This window comes from Chenopodium album, chromosome 12 (genome assembly GCF_948465745.1).
Source record: "Chenopodium album chromosome 12, dcCheAlbu1.1, whole genome shotgun sequence".
Classification (NCBI taxonomy): Eukaryota; Viridiplantae; Streptophyta; class Magnoliopsida; order Caryophyllales; family Amaranthaceae; genus Chenopodium; species Chenopodium album.
Window position 1 is genome coordinate 15,031,525 of NC_137845.1, and position 17,266 is coordinate 15,048,790.

General features: G+C 30.9%; 1 protein-coding gene and 1 long non-coding RNA gene across 2 annotated transcripts; one reads left to right on the forward strand and one right to left on the reverse strand.

Annotated features, from left to right (window-relative positions):
• Positions 1 to 2,688: 2,688 nt before the first annotated feature.
• LOC145572110 (uncharacterized) lies at positions 2,689 to 4,291 on the reverse strand. The gene is made up of 2 exons (XR_014096686.1): positions 4,165 to 4,291; positions 2,689 to 3,088 (listed from the first exon to the last, which is right to left on the reverse strand). It is a non-coding gene; the product is annotated as an uncharacterized LOC145572110 (long non-coding RNA).
• A 2,697-nt stretch (positions 4,292 to 6,988) lies between these two features.
• Positions 6,989 to 7,836, forward strand: LOC145570951 (uncharacterized). Its single transcript, XM_081630066.1, has 5 exons — positions 6,989 to 7,106; positions 7,190 to 7,268; positions 7,369 to 7,480; positions 7,561 to 7,739; positions 7,833 to 7,836. The coding sequence occupies exons 2-5, from the start codon at positions 7,210 to 7,212 to the stop codon at positions 7,834 to 7,836; spliced, it is 354 nt and encodes a 117-aa protein (XP_081486192.1). The 5' UTR covers positions 6,989 to 7,106; positions 7,190 to 7,209.
• The last annotated feature ends 9,430 nt before the right edge of the window (positions 7,837 to 17,266 follow it).

The window sequence follows — 17,266 nt, forward strand, 5'->3', positions numbered from 1 at the left end:
TTGAAGGACATTTATATCGTTACACGATCCAGGTGTTCCAAAAAAGGCATGCCATATCCACAAATCCCAAGATGCAACAGCTTCTAAGATAACTGTAGCTGTTTTATATCGCCCTTGATACATCCCTTTCCACCCCACTGGACAATTTTTCCACTCCCAATGCATGCAGTTGATACTTCCCAACATACCAGGAAAACCTCTTTCCTCTCCTTCTCTTAGAAGGCGATTCATATCTTCAGGGGTTGGTTTCCTCAAGTACTCTGCTGAGAATTCACGAATCACTCCGTCAACGAAGTGCGTGATACAATGCCTAGCTGTAGTTGCCCCAATCTTGAGGTACTCGTCAACGTGATCAGCTGCACAGCCATATGCTAACATCCTTATAGTCGCTGTTCACTTTTGTATTGTAGAAGGACCCAAACGCATACTAGCATCTGGATGTTGCTGGAAAAATCGATCACTTTCACTTAGTTGATTCACTATCTTCATAAATAGAGGTTTCCGCATGTGAAACCTATGCCGAAACTTATCATCACCGTACAATGGTTGGTCGCTAAAATAGTCAACAACCAACTGATCATGTGATGCTTCACGATTACGTGGCATAACTTCCCTCCGTTTTCTCTGACATGTAACATCTTCTTACTGTTGTTGCATGGTGGTGTTAACCACATATCTCAATGCATCTTCTATGATTTGTTGTTGTCGATTTTCCTCAATAAAATCAAGCAACATGTAGTCATAGATTTCATCACTAGAAGTGGAAGAATTTGAATTACTACTCATTTTAAACTTATTAATATGTAGTTGTAGTTGTGATAGTAGAAGTGTTGTAAGTGAAATAGGTCAATTTATAGGCAATTGAAATAAAAGTTACAAAAAATAATTTGCAATCTGGTAAGATAAGATTTTTTACCAAAAGATATGATTTTCTAGCTGAAGATAAGATTTTTTAACAGTGGATAAGATTTTTAGCAGATAAAGATTTTTAGCAGAGGATAAGATTTTTAGCAGAGGGATAAGATTTTTGGTAGATAAGGTCAAATTTTGTGGCAGATAAGATAAGATTTTTTGGCAGATAAAATGAGATTTTTTAACAGAGGATAAGATTTTTAGCAGAGGGATAAGATTTTTGGTAGATAAGATAAGATTTTGTTATAGATAAAGAGTATTTAGCATAAAAGTTTTTTCATGTGACTAAACTTATATAAGCTTTACTTCATAGAAAATTACATGCTTTTTTTTTATAGAAACATAATATTATTACTCCAACACATAAGATTACAACATCTAATATCAAATAAAAATACAAACGATTAAAATTACTACTACGTACAATTACATCCTAAGTACTACAACAAATCGTAAACATAATGTTGTTAGCTGAAAGACAAACTCTTGATACAGAAACTAAAAGATGAAATAATTAATACATAAAAATAACTAGTACTTAACTAATATCTTTAAAAAAAACATGTTACTAAACTCCTCTCTAAGCTTCTTGTACATTTCGGCTTCAAATTCATCGAGGACGAGTTTTGCCATCAATGAACGTAACATGCTGAATTTCATCTCCTCCTCCTTTAGCTTTTTCCTATCTTCGCTCCTTTTGCTAATCAAGTCGATCATTCGTTCTCCTTGATCAAGCCGCTTATCACTAGTTTCGTCAAGAGTTGTGTTGAAAGCTTCAAGGTTTATCGATGTAGAAGAATTACTACCTTCTGCAGCTAAACTCTTTGATTTTTTTATACCCGGAGCCGCTCTCTTCCAGCACCCACACTTGGTGATTCTGGTTCGGATCGTTTCCCACTTCCCACGCTTTCCAAAGGAAGCTATTGGACCATATATGGGTCCCATTTAGGAAAATTTTGCGTTGTTTCAAAACAATGCATCAAAGTAAAGTGTTTTCCATGATTGAGTTTTGCATAATACTCATGGGCACGTTGGACAGTGTCTCCACCTGAGTTTCCACTTTTCGAGTGTTGTAGGATATAACTGTACGCCATAACCCATTTTGAAACCCATTTGTTGATAAATCCCAACGTTGTTGCATGGACTTAATGGTTCATTCTTTTTTCTCTTCAAGATTCTCTACCCATGCCTCTTCGTATAACTTCCCAATTGCAGCCCATAAACCGGCTTTAGTTCATTTTGTATTTATGGTAACGTTCCCACCGGCATTGATGTAGCCTGAAACAAGCGCCTTATCCTCAGTTATACTCCATGCACTAGCTTTTTTATCATTGGAGTCTTCTCTAGTAATGTCAATAACATTATCATCGAGATCTTCTAGATGTTGCGCTTCCCGCACATCTTCTGTTGGAGAAGCAGTGCTACTAACATTTACTCCTGGAGATTGATCCATGGGTTGGGTAAAAGGTTGGGACATAGGAAAGAATGGGACATTTTGTGAAGATGAACCCCCATGAAATTGGTGAGGAATTTGAGATGTATAATTCGGGTTTATAGGTCTTTGGTGGCTACCAAACCATTGCAAAGCAGCTTGAAATTGTGGATTATTGAATATATTTGGATCAAAAGGGGGAGTGTTTGAATTGTATTGAGAATTTGGAAAATTAATATTTCTTTCATAATTATGATTATTTTTATCCATTACAAAAGAAAATTATAAAAGAGAGGAAAAAGGGGAAGGAGTGAAAAAAGGTAAAAATTGAAGTGCATAAAAAATGGCCAAAATTAGGTTCATTTTATAGAGAAAAAAAAATAAAGTCGTTGGTGAAATCACTTTTTTAAAATAAGTTACCGTTATAAATTTTTTGAGCTAGAAAAATTATGTAACAAAAAAACAAATAAAAGGTTGACACTTGTCAAGAAATAGGAGGCCAATTTAAAATTGTAGCCGTTACACTTGCTTTTGCTATTTTGATGATTTCGCCGTATGTCAGTAACTTTTCATTTTTCTTTTTTTTTTTCCAGCAAAACGTTGTCGTTTGTGAAACAAAATTGCTCAAACGGTGGGTTTTGGTTGATTTGCTTCAACCTCTTGGCACAAAGGACGAGGTGAATAATCCTTCACCAGATGAGGATGAATGAGAATCCTCTTCCCCTTGAGGATCCTCTACACTACCTAACATCAAAGAGGATTACTCCAAATTAGCAAAAGTACCATACAAGAGGACATATATCCTCTTTGATATTCATGCTCTAACATTGTCCTTTGCTGTCATATAAAAAGACCATATAGTGACCTTTAACTCTGTTTAGAGAAAGCTTAATCCACTGCAGTAATACACAACACAATAGCCAGCTAAACTTCATAACTTGAACTAATATTTTATTTTCTTATATAAATCATAACTTGAATTAATATAAATTTGTACAACAGAAAGATCAGTCTAACGGTCTAACCGGTACAAAAAAAAACTGGAAATTAAATAAGCATAAGAAATTAAATAGTAGAACAAGTACAAAGATATAAATTGAGTCAATGAACTTCTGACATAAGAATAATAAAATGCTTAAGGTAATACATATGAAACAAATTTTTTCGAATACATAGGTACGTATCCATGAGTTATACAAGTATATAAATTTCCTAATTGTTCTGAATTGAAGCGTCAAGAATACATATACTTATGTGGAGCATCATGTGTCAATAAACAAATCCTCAAGAATGCAAAAATGAACTGTTATCATCTTATCAAGCATCTCAGTATATGTTGCTAATTCAATAATCATAATGAACAGAAAAGTTTAAGCTAACAAAAACACAAACAAGGGGCATACAAAATTGTACACAAATCATACCAACCTATTAGGCAATGTAGACCAAGAAGAAGCAGGAGCAGCCTCAGAGTCAAAGTAATCCCACATATTAACCGATTTCACGCTCTCGGTCTAGAAATTCAACTAGAAACTCAACTAGAAATTCAACTAAAATCTCAACACAACAATTAACAAACTCAACTAGAAATTCCTCCGATTCGACTATCTCATAACTAAATTAGATATAAATTCATGCAAATTGGATAGTGTAAATTACTAACAAACTAAGAGCAGCTTCAAAACCCCAATACTTCCATTAAATTAAACTAACAAACAAATTAAAAGCACAAACCCTAGAATTCTTTTTAGTCCTTTTAATCGAATAATCACTTATAATTAATTAAAAATTCATAAATTAGGTGGAGATCGAGTGCATACCTTAATGAAATTCTTGATGAATGACTTTTGGAGAAGCTTTAGATGAGTTTTGGAGAAGTTTTAGAGCAGTTTTAGAGGAGAGAGAAATGTTCTGGGTTTGTGAAAAAATGGGGAAAAAGAAAAATAGTGAAGGTAAGGGGAACTGAGGAAGCGCATAAATTTCTAAAAAAAAAAATATATACGAGTGAAGTGTAAGGCCCTGTTCTTTTGAGCTTCTGGGCAGAGCAGAGCAGATTTCAGCAGAGCAGAGCAAAGCAGAGCAGAGCAGAGCAGATTTCAGCAGAGCAGAGCAAAGCAGAGCAGAGCAGAGCAGATTTCAGCAAAGCAGAGCAGAGCAGAGCAGATTGAAGCAGAGCAAAGCAGAGCCGAGCAAAGCAGAGCAGAGCAGATTTCATTATTATTATTATTATTATTATTATTATTATTATTATTATTATTATTTTTTATTACTATCATTTTTATTATTATTATTACTAATATTGTTATTATTACTATTATTATTATTATTATTATTATTATTACTATTATTATTATTACTACTACTACTACTACTACTACTACTATTATTACTATTATTATTATTACTATTATTACTATTATTATTATTATTACTACTACTACTACTACTACTACTACTATTATTATTATTATTACTATTATTATTTCATTATTATTACTATTATTATTTCATTATTATTACTATTATTATTATTGTTATTAAATACTAATACTAATACTATAATAATAATTGTAATGCTTTATTATTGTTATTAAATATTAAATATTATTATTATTAATAATAATATTAATATTATTTATATTATTATTATTAATTATATTATAGTTACATATTGATTATATTATTATTAATATTATTACTATTAATATTATTATTATTAAATATTAATTATATTATTATTAAATATTAATTATTATTATTATTAAATATTAATTTTTATTATTATTAAATATTAATTATATTATTAAATATTAATTATATTATTATTATTAAATATTAATTATATACTTCGTATTATTATTAATAAATATTAATTATTATTAATAAATATTATTTATTTATTTATTATTATTAAATATTAATTATTATTATCATTAAGTATTAATTATTTATTATTATTTTTATTAAATATACATTATTATTATAATAATTCAATATTAGGTATTAATTTTAAGCAGAGCAGAGCAGAGCAGAGCAGGGCAGGGCAGAGCAGAGCAGAGCAGATTGAAGCAGAGCAAAGCAAAGCAGAGCAAATTTCAGCAGAGCAAAGCAGAGCAGATTTCAGCAGAGCAAAGCAGAGCAGAGCAGCTCTAAAGAACGGGGCCTAAGTCGTGTGTGGTCTGTGCTAGCATTAGTAACTAACCTTAATAAAGTCGTTACAATTAATAAGGTTAATAAAGTTTGACTTATTATTTTTAACTGGCCTTTTTTATGCCCATTACTAATAGTTGGCTATCCTATCATTGACCTACTATTTGTAACTGACCTTGGTTATGTCAATTACTACTACTAATTTATTTGTAACCTGCACTATCTCCAGCCTGACCAGTCCAGAGAAAGACCCTACAATGTGTTTCCATTTCCTTCAAAATCTTTTTAGGGAGCAGAAAGATTTGGGGTTTGAGCCCTTTTTCCCCCTTTTCTTCCCGTCAGTTACTAATATGCTAACTGTAACTAACATAATTTATGTCAGTTACTAGTAGGGCGTTACAAATAAACTTGTATATGTGGTTAGATTCAAGTCCACTATCCTTGAAGTCAAACGCAGTTAAAAATTCACCAAAACCATTTTTGGATTTGAGCTGTACATTCTAACATTGACTATTTCTGTTTAGTGATGGTAATGGAAAACCTCACCTCAAGCATTATAGGCCAATAATTATAAGTCAAATTAAAGAGATTAAGATAAAGATATTAAAAGATTCAACTATTTGCTCATTTTCTACATACTATGTCAAAATAAGAGTATGATCTAATCATCTACTCCTGAACAATAGCCAGCTTATCATAAAAAACACAAACAATGCTACTATTATTTAGGAAATCAAAAAATTCACACTTAATAAGTATTATATCTTATACAATGTATGATGTTTCTAGCATTGAATTAAATTGTTCATATTCAAATTTATTTCAGAATAACAAGATGTGTGTTACTTTATTTAGAGATCAAATTAAAGCATATGACGAAGCTATTGCATACAATGGAGAGTATGAAATCTCTAATGCAACTGTGAAGCCACTTGATATGATCAGTTACCGTTTCAGCTACATTTTAGTCATCGAACAGTAGTTCAGCCGGTCTGCCCTAAACAGGATATGTGGAACCACAATATTAGTCAATAGCTTCAATACCAAGAGTACAAGTTGCTGATGAAAGATATGGTAATATCCTATATTTAAGCTATTACTTTTATACTATTACATATGTACGTATCAATCATAAAAAATTTGTTAATAACACAAATTTTCAGCCAATTGATACAATTTTCTATGAATTTGACGAAGATGGTGAATATGGTATACCCATTATATTACTATATACATACTTATGCACTCGACTTTTCCCTGATTTCTTTATAGCTTATTATTCTGAAAATTTATTCAAATTATACAGATGTGTACTATTTGTAGAAGAAGAAGCACGAGAAGTTAACTCCAAATATAACAACCAAAGCTACGTCCGAAAGATTGCCATCACAGATCAAACGTAAAGATTAATAAGTTAACTATTTCATATCATAATTACATAACTTGTGCAACTACTTAACTAACTATTTCTTTACTTACTGCATCCATAACCAGACTTTGGCCATCTCCGCCTGGAATGACCTATCAGGAATTGCAAGTGATGCTCTTAATTTCTAGGCCGAAAGATTTGACGTAGTTGGCTTCACAGCACTTAAACACAATCCTCGCAGAGGTAAAATCACGCCATTTAATTAATATATAAGAAATTGTACCTGGTGTACAAATAAAAAGCCTAACATGTCATCTATTATGCAGCATTTGCCTTATCAACTAGCATGTCTACAAGGATTATTCATAACCCAAAAGGGGATAGGGAAAATGTCTTACGTGAATGGTAATAAAAGTTATTACAACTACTAATTGATAGCAAATCATTACTCTAACTTCTTAGACTCTCATTCGGGAAGCCATAATTATTTTTTATATATGTATAGGGCTGTTGCACGAAAGCGGCTACTACAAGATAGACAAGCAAGAGTTTTACATATTCGAGATCCTACACAAGAACAATCTATGAAAACAATTGAAGAATTAAATGACAAGAAGGTATAACAATTATAGCTAATATCTTTGTTTAGAATTACAATAAAATACAATATTAATATTATTGTCGTACAATCATCCAGGTTGCAAATGCACTGATGGAAGAACGTCACTGGATTCAGGTTATCATTCCAAGTGCTACTTTGGATGATGTATTTGTCTACATAGGTTGTTCTGGTTGTGGAAAAAGATGCAGTGTTCCTGAAGGAAGGCAATTCACATGCATCGTCTGTCACAACAAGGACTGTGTGTCGACTCCAAGGTTTGTATATAGACCCAATTTTTATAATCACTGATATAATCTAACAATACTTTTAAATTTGATATACAAAAGATTAACTTATTAATCTATCAGGTGAAAATTGCAATAAGTCTACCATTTCTTTTTTTTTTTTCCTTGATGTACAGAGTTGCTTTTAAATTTGAGGCAGCTGATGTGACAGGCTCAATAACATTGACATCATTCAACAATGACAGAGAAATTGTTTGGCAAGACCGCTGCTGAAATCAAAGCTATGAAAGATCTTGTATGGCTCTTTTGCATAATAGTTCTTTTAAATTAACACCTAACTTTAAAGAAATTAAAGCATTCTATTTATAATCGATATTGTTAATAAAATATATATCCCTTTAGTGCTATATTTACATCATAACTGTTAATGCGTATGCTAATTACAAGTGTATTGTCTAGGGTGATGTGGTTGCCTTTCAAGCGATTGAAGAAAAACTCAGGAAAAAGACGACCTTTTTTAAACTCAGTCCATCCAATTTACAGGAATTGTTATAGCTGATGAAGGCCACAGGAAAATCACTCAAAGTCCAACACATGCAACTCCCAAAGGCTTAGATACCACTGTTGACAACAACTTGATTTTGAAACCCCAAGACCATTCAGCTACTGAAACACCTGTTAATGTGAAATCTCATAAGATTTCACCTGATGAGTGGACTCAAATCTGTTGCACACGCATGAGTGGAACCAAGAAGTCTCCAGTCACTCCAGCATAGACTGAAGAAAAGAAATCTAAATCACTTCGTGTAAAAACTGTTACTCGAAAGAAGCTCCATTTCACAGCATCACCTTCTGATGAAAATGCAGATAATGACTACGCCAACAAAGAACCAGCTAACTTGGCAACATCCACTCCTGGAAAATCTGCTACATCAAACCGTGATGCAAACACAGATGCTGCAAAAAAGGATGATCATGTCACAAAGCCCTCAACTGACTCTCTTGTTAAAGAAAATTAACAGTAAGTCTTTCACTGATGCACATAACTAAATGAACCAGCTACTATAGGTAACTTCTAAGGTGTGATACTATCACCTCCTTTATTTAAAATATTTTGGTTGCATGCTAATTACATCAGTGACATCTATTAAACTTGGGGGTAGTTAAAACGCTTGATATTTTGCTGTATTGAACAAGCGTAGTCCAGACTACATATATCGTTCAAAACCTCTTTGTTTATTTTGTATTGCTTCAGCATTGAGTTAAAATAAGTTTAGATGAAGGTGAGAAATCCAATGTAAATAGGGTTGCAATGCTGTTGAGTTAAATCTTTTGAAGAGTTTTCTAGGAGCATGTACAGCAGTTAATGTTCTTGGAAAACACTATGAAGGGTAGTATTTTATGTTGTTCTTTATAAAAACATGCACTGATGTAATGCTAATTTATAAATCATGATATATAAGATCTATAACTTATGGTAAATTAAAAGTACTACAATTTATACTAAGGTAGTCTATATGTTACATGCCTTGAAGCAATTCAATTTTGGCTCTATGATTCACTAGTTCAATTAAACATCAAGTATGGTTTTTATTAGTGTATTGTTCTACCCTTAAATGTACGATACCAGCCTACAGATAAAAATCGGTGGGTTTTAGTGTTTGGCTCATGGAAGCCATTATTCAGCAGGCATACTTTTTCTTTTCCTTACTCTACATTCATCTTCAATAGTACAAGAACAACCATACACTCTCAATGACAATTCGGTTTAATGTGTTAAGCGTAATTCGGTATACTTTTATTATTCATGTCCTATTTACTATTCATCCTTCCTACTTACAGTATATGTAAACTTTGAAAGGGAATTTGTAGAAATTGGAAAAGTTCAAAAAAAAAAAAAAAAAGGATCTACTTACTTGAGTATAAGTGACTCAGCTAAGGCTAAAGCTTCTCCCTTCCTTTTTCCCTTTATTGATCCTTATGAATGGCATATATCTTACAGAGTACCAAACCTGTCTAAATGGGAGTGGCTTCTCTCATGGATTCACAAGCAAAATATTAAGAAGTTAGATATGAAAGAGCCACAACCTAACATACATTCCTATGGCAAATTAAATGAATTTCTTGGCAGGTATGGTTCATTTTACTTCCCTAGAATCACCTCTGGGTCTATAGTTCGTGTTTAGAATAGGGTAGCTTTGGCTAGGGTCATAATCATATTCAGATGTACAAAGAGCCAAGTATACAAAGATAAATTGACCTACATAAATTCTCATAAACAAGTCAAGTCAATGGCAATACACGAAGTATTCAACTAACTATAACTCAAAGAGTTGGGGTAAAACTATAGAAGATCGGAAGCTTGAAAACAGAACACTATAGTCTACAGTAACATAAAGGCTAGATATATTACAGGGTTGTTTGTTAGACCCATCGAAAAATTAATACCCCAATTCTTCTTCAAAGAAGGTTAGAAAGTGTCAGGGGTTCCAACAAATAAAAGAATTCCTCACATTAGCTAACATACATGTAAGTTAACGATCTCTTTTTTAAGATTTACACACCCCTTGAACACCAAAAGTTCGACCCTAGATTTGCTTATATCGGCAAGTACAAGCGCTTATAACAGGAGATTTATCTCACTGTCCTAAAAAATCACCTACCAACGAAGCCGAAAAAGTGAAGGATAACAGCCAAAAGAAGCATGCATACGGCTATAATCATTCCCGGTCTTTCTAGTAGCCAGTTCTTTGTCTTCTTTGCACCTTGTACTCCTCTTTAAATTCTATCAGCCCAACGCATCTAAAAAAAGATTGAGGGGAGAAATGTCAACAAAGAAAAATCAGGCAGTGACATCAAATTGAATTTGAGCATGAAACATGATAAGTATTATGATAGTAAATAATAATGACACGTAGAAAACAGTTATCAACAAAGGGCTGCATATTGGACTGAACATTGTCCAAACCAACCTAAATATGAGGTCCATCATGTTGTCTGTTTCAAAATTGATCTCGAGGAGTTCAGGTTCATTGATTTGCCTATCCATCTATATATATTAAGATGTTCTATCAACTTCAAAGCTTTTTCGATTTTGTTGTTTCAACTCAATTTTATACTATGGTATATAAGATCACTAGAGATAATTACATGTTTACCTAGGCCACTTAGAAAATTGTGTGGCATGCATATAATTTGGTTGTATAGTATTGCAATAATTGTATGGGTATGAGATAAAATTAAGGTTATATGATCTCGTGATTAATCTTGTTGAGATCGTAAATTCTTTATATACTTAAGAGATCAAGTCATATGAATTTAAGAGATCAATTAAATTTAAGGCATTGATTAAATTTACGAGATCATTTGGCAGTAATATGAGATCACTTTATGATTCTTCTTTTCCAATATTTTCTTTATTACATTAATGATATTAGAAAATTTATATAAAGAAAATTATATAAAGTAACTTTATTATTTAAAATATTATCATAATAATATCTTGAGAATCAATTATACAAAGAAAGGATAACGTGATAATAACTCATACAAAATGTATATAATTAAATGATTAATTATCCTTTTTTTAACTATAAAAAATTGTGGTTTATTTCACAGTTATTTTCAAATTTACATTGATTAATGTTCAAGTTCCTTATTTCAATTCAATTTTGCAAAATTAATTATTCGGGATTTTCGCAATTAGATTTTCCTCTTGCAATTTGTCTCTTCAAGGCCTTCAAGATAAAAAATAAAATAAAATAAAATAAAACTTGATCCTACAATAACTCACAAGCTCTACAATAATTCACAAAATTCCATTCAAGGCCAATATTCCAGCAGATAAAAGCACAAGCTCTCCAATAATTCACAAGAATCCCACCAACACATACAAACAAGCAATAAAAAGCAATATATCCACAACCTTATACAAGAAAAATACTATAAATCCAACAATAAATCATCTTTTACTATTTAAGATTCTTCACCTATCAATATACCAACAATAACACAAACAAAACCATTTCGTACATTACATGTACTCATTCAAAGCAAAAACACAAAATAAATAATACCCCATAATATTTGTATGACACAAAAAAAACCAAATCTTTGATGAATCTATGCAACAACCACAAAATGTGAACACGTACAATCAATTGTTACCTTTTATTTCTTTCTTTTTAATAAAAAAAAAACTAATGTAATATAAAATCCTTTACATGTTCTTACTATAAATAAACCACTATGATTACACCCTATACATCTCCACTTTATCAGCCTCAAACCCAAAAATCTCTCTACCCATTATAAAGACAAATACATCACTTACTCATTACTTGGGTAAAAATATGTTTCCAAAAACAACTCGTAAAAACAAAATTTCCCATCTACCACTTATCAAACCAAAAACAATTAGAGCTTATCTTAAAATTCCAATACATATACCCAAAACCTTTATATTCACTAGCACAATTTCTGCTAAAATAAGGAATCACTGGCGCAATTTTTGCTAATGTATTCCTACCTATAAATTATTCTTTATTACAAATATGAAGTAACCGATTAAATTCACTTCGCGCGGATCATATTTATAGTAAAGCTTTTCAATAGTTATTTAGGTGTAGTGCCAATCAAAAGTATCGTACAAATATTGGCAAGTCAACACCTGAATAACACCCAAGCCCGGCAATGAAACAAATGGAGTTTCAGTTTATGTCAAACAAATGGAATCAACGTCCATTAAATAAACTAGACTCTTACATCGCGGCTTGGGAAAAATGCGCCAATATGTACACTTCTTTTTTAGAATTTTACATGTTGGGTGAAAATGAAAGAGGTTTACTATATTTTACAATTCCATCATTATGTGAATAGTGTACAAAGTCAAATTGTAATTACATTCAATAAAAAAAACATATATCTTTATGTAGACGATCAAGAATTGCAATGCAAGATACTTTTTCTTTTACATATTTTAATGATTTTGTTAGTTATGATTTTTGCTTGTAATATTTTGCTAAATATTAAATAAAAAAAAATAACATAATTTAGATTTTAGACCACATAGATCAAAAAATTTCATACAATAGAACAAAAGCTAATGCTTGAATAATTTATGTATTCCTACTCCCCATACATGATTTTCTTTATTTGTTCTTCATATTCAATTCATTTAGTTTCATAATTATTTAATACCTAAATTACTTACAAGATATATGTCATTGATATAGGATAGATAATAGACATTATATCAAAGGTCAATTATGGTTAGTTATTGGTTAATTTAGTATTATTGTTAGCTTGATTAAGACAATCAAAGCTATGACGATGTCTTAAGGTAATATTGATTATCAGGGACTGAATGAAGAACTATATATATATATATATATATATATATATATATATATATATATATATATATATATATATATATATATATATATATATATATATATATATATATATCAATTGTAGCATACATATACTTAAATGTAAACTTTAAACTTCACAAGTTTGTAATTCAAGTTCAATCACACATTTGATAATCAACAAAGTCTTATCTCAATTAAGGTCTCTTTGGAAAAACAATTAATTCAGTTTAAGACCTTGTTAAAACCATTACAAGGTCTTCATCACTAACTAAGCTAGCCATACTAATAATCAACAAGAGATTATTGATCACAAAATGTTACTCAAATCCGTTGGTTTTATCTCAAATTATTACACTTATTCTCCCACAATATAAATTTCTTTGCATGTTACTAGAAAAATACATTAATGTTTCCAATAACCCACTTTCATGCCACTATTCCATGCTAAAAGCATCACATCCCATTTGTTTATAATCAAATCTTACAACTATTTAGTTTACAATTTATACTTCTAGCTTATTGTAACCACATCTTTTCATCCTATGCTAAGAAGATTACTTCTTCTTAACAAGATAGTATTTTTTTTTTTGAAGCAATTTTAACATGATAGTTTAAATTACTTCTTTCTAATGATATAATTTAACTTACATCTTTCTCATATAATAACTTAAAATGCAATATTTCTCTCTTAAATTGCCTCTAATATTTCGGATTCTTACAACATTCAAACACTACGCAAACCTAACTACTGTGTAACAAAACCACCGGATACATTACTTAACAATAATAATCACCGCCATTGGAAGATCGCGCGCGAAGCGCGCGGGGACACAACTAGTGTATATAAAATTACCATTACACTTTTTTTTTGGAAAGTTTCTAATATCATGATGACTTAATTACACAACCTCTGCATAATATCTTCTTTTTCTGGTTTTGTTCTACAACTCTCTCTTTTCTCTCTTTAGTCTTTTTGCACTTCTACTTCTTGTTTCAACATTTGACTCATAATCAATGTCAGCCTTTTCTTGTTTGTATTCTATTCATTTCATGCATGAACTCCAATCCCTTTATTCTTTGAAATTTTGCGAGGTTTGACATATATTTCCGTTAGCACACTAGCTCCAATCATTTCGTTGTTGCTCATCATTTCTATCATTAAACATAATAAAAATAACAAGTTATGAACAAGTGAAGAACAATTCAACAAAACAGTAACAACTTAATCACACAATAACATAGAAAACATAATTGTAATTCATCTGCTGCAATTTTTCACCCCTTAAACACACTTACACACACATACACACTCTCAATAATTAGAACTGAAATCAGAAGCAAACACACACACTTACACGTACACTCATACACTCATTCACATACACACACTAATTTTAGAATCTAAAATTAGAACTGAAATAAGTTTCTGAAATCAGAATATGAAATCAGAAGTGTAAGCAGAAGAAGGAGGGGGCAGGGGATAGGTTTGTGCAGGGAAATGGAAGAAGGGAGTGGGGTTAGTGTGTAGGAAATAGACCAAGAAGGGGGTAGGGCTTGTGCGCAGGCAAGAAGACCAAGGAACTCATAATATGTTTGCTCATTTTGAATATATTTGCTCATTTTTATTATTTTTGCTCATAATCTATTTGCACATTTTTTCAGGACAATTATGTTTTTCCTTAACTAACAATCTTTACAGAATCGGTAGGTTCAACTTTATCTGAATCATTATAACTATTGATTATTGTAAGATTGAGTTATTCGTTGTGCATATTGTGTATACTAAGTACTTATAGATCCTTAATAAGTACCTGTGAATCTCATTAATATTTGCTCATTTTAATTCTATTTTGCTCAATAACAAGTTTAGAAAATAGTAAGAAATATTCTATTATACATATTTAGGTTTGCTCATTTTAAATTTGATTGAAAATAAGAACATAATAACAACATTCAATTGAAAATAAAAAAACCTACTAACAACATAATAAGAGCATTCAATTTGAAATTTCATAACGTTTCTTAATTTTTTTATCATAAGTTTAATCTGACATCATTACAATCACTATCTAGTTTAATCTGATATTATTAAAATCTCTATCAAATTAATCAAACCTAAATAATTAATTCGATTCATTTCAAAGAAGTAAATTTAACCAAATCAATAATTGATGCATTTAAACATGCAATTCAATGATTAATGCAATTTTGAAAATTAACATGTAATTCGATAATTTTAATGAAAATTCTAAATTAACCTGTAATTCAATAATCGATGAAATTCCAAAATTTTCAAAGCTGTAAATTAAAAAAAAAATTGAACATTAAGATTAACATGCAATTTAAAATTTAAAGTACGAACAAACCTCAATGATTGATAAAATTGTCGACCGTTGAAATTATTTAATTTTTTTTTAACAAGAATAGGAGAGAGAAATTGTCAACCGATGATAATATCTAATTAGTTGCCAGTGTTGAGCTTTGAGGTGCCGAAAGAATAAAGAGATTACTTGTGAGAAAGAAAAGCATACTTAACGAATCACCATTGATAGTTTTTGAGCTTTGATTTGCAGATAGAATAGAGGAGAGAGATAAACCAGAGTTTGAAGTTAACGAAATTTCAATATGCGTAATTTTTAGGGAGGCTTTAGGTTATAATCTCAGTTATTGGATTTGATCTAATCTAGCGGCTGAGATTTATCCTCATATAAGGTGTGAGTTCTCACATAAAGAGTAATTCTCACCGGATCCCAACCATGTCTATATGTGAGAATTGTATTATATATGAGAACAAATCTCAACCATTGGATACCTTATAATCCAACTGTTGAGATTGCTTACATAGTAATGGCAACAATGTAATTTACATTTTTTTGTTTGGCTCATTTCGAGCAATAATTTTTTGTTCATTTATCAGATGAGCAAACAATTATTTGTTCATTTGATAAATGAGCAACAATTCTTTGTCCATTTATCAAATGAGCAAATATTTTTTTTTTTTACTTTTTTTTAATGTTAATTTTTTTTCTTATTTTTTTTTCTCATTTATCAAATGAGCCACTATTCTTTGTTCATTTATCAAATGATCAACAATTCTAAATATTCAAACTAATATGAAACCTTGAACTTACTTACTACATCTAAAAATGTAAACAATTGTTGGACCTTTAGAGACCAACCGTATACTAGTTTATATTATGAACTTCATTTTCTGCCTATTTTTGAAGTAGATAGTTAGCAAGGTTAATTTAATACATGTTGTTTTGCTCATATCCTTCACAAAAGAGAAAACTGAAATTAAAATGAGCAAACTAAATTAAAATGCGCAAAAACACATACAATAAAAATGCAAAAATGAAAATGAACAAACTTATATTAGAATCTTAGAAAATTGCTCCATACTAGCTATCATCACATACTACAAACTCATTTTCGATCGCCGAAATCTTTCAATTTCACCGGAAGTTCGGAAAGCGAGACCATAATCGTCATTGAGTAGAGCTCGAAAATGACATAATTGGTCTGAATCTTAAGCTTGATTTTTTTGTTATTGATGTTGCAAAGTTAATAACAATGATGTTAATGGCGATGTTGTTGATGGAGAACATAATCGTCGTCGATTGGAGCTTGAAGACGCAATTATCGACCTGAATTCGAGCTTATTTTCCTTGTTTTTAATGGCGCGAAGATGATGGTGATATGAGCATAGTACAAAGACGCCATGGTTGATTAGAAGTTGAGCTTAATTTCTTTGAAATTAATGGCGTGAAGTTGATGATGTATACCAAACAATTGGTGAGAGGGGAGAGAAAGAGAAGGTGAGGAGAGAGAGAAAGAAATAAATGTGGAGGTGAAAAAAAGAAATATTGGGGTTGGTTTAAAATGCTCTTTTGGTTTTGATTTTTTAAGGAATAATCACAAGTAAAACAAACAGTGTGGTGAGAGGATCAGAAGTACTGGTGCCATTTCCTTCAAGAGCTTTCTTGCACAATGTTTGATAGCCATTATCATGTGAATTCCGCAAGAGTGTCTGCAAGTTAATGTACAGTACAATAGATAAACCATAAAATAATCATTATGTAGTATTATGTAAACAAGTACGAAACTAAACAAGTATCGAACTAACATATTGCCTTGTTGCGCCATTTGTAGGGATACTTTAATTAGGTCGTTTAGTAATAG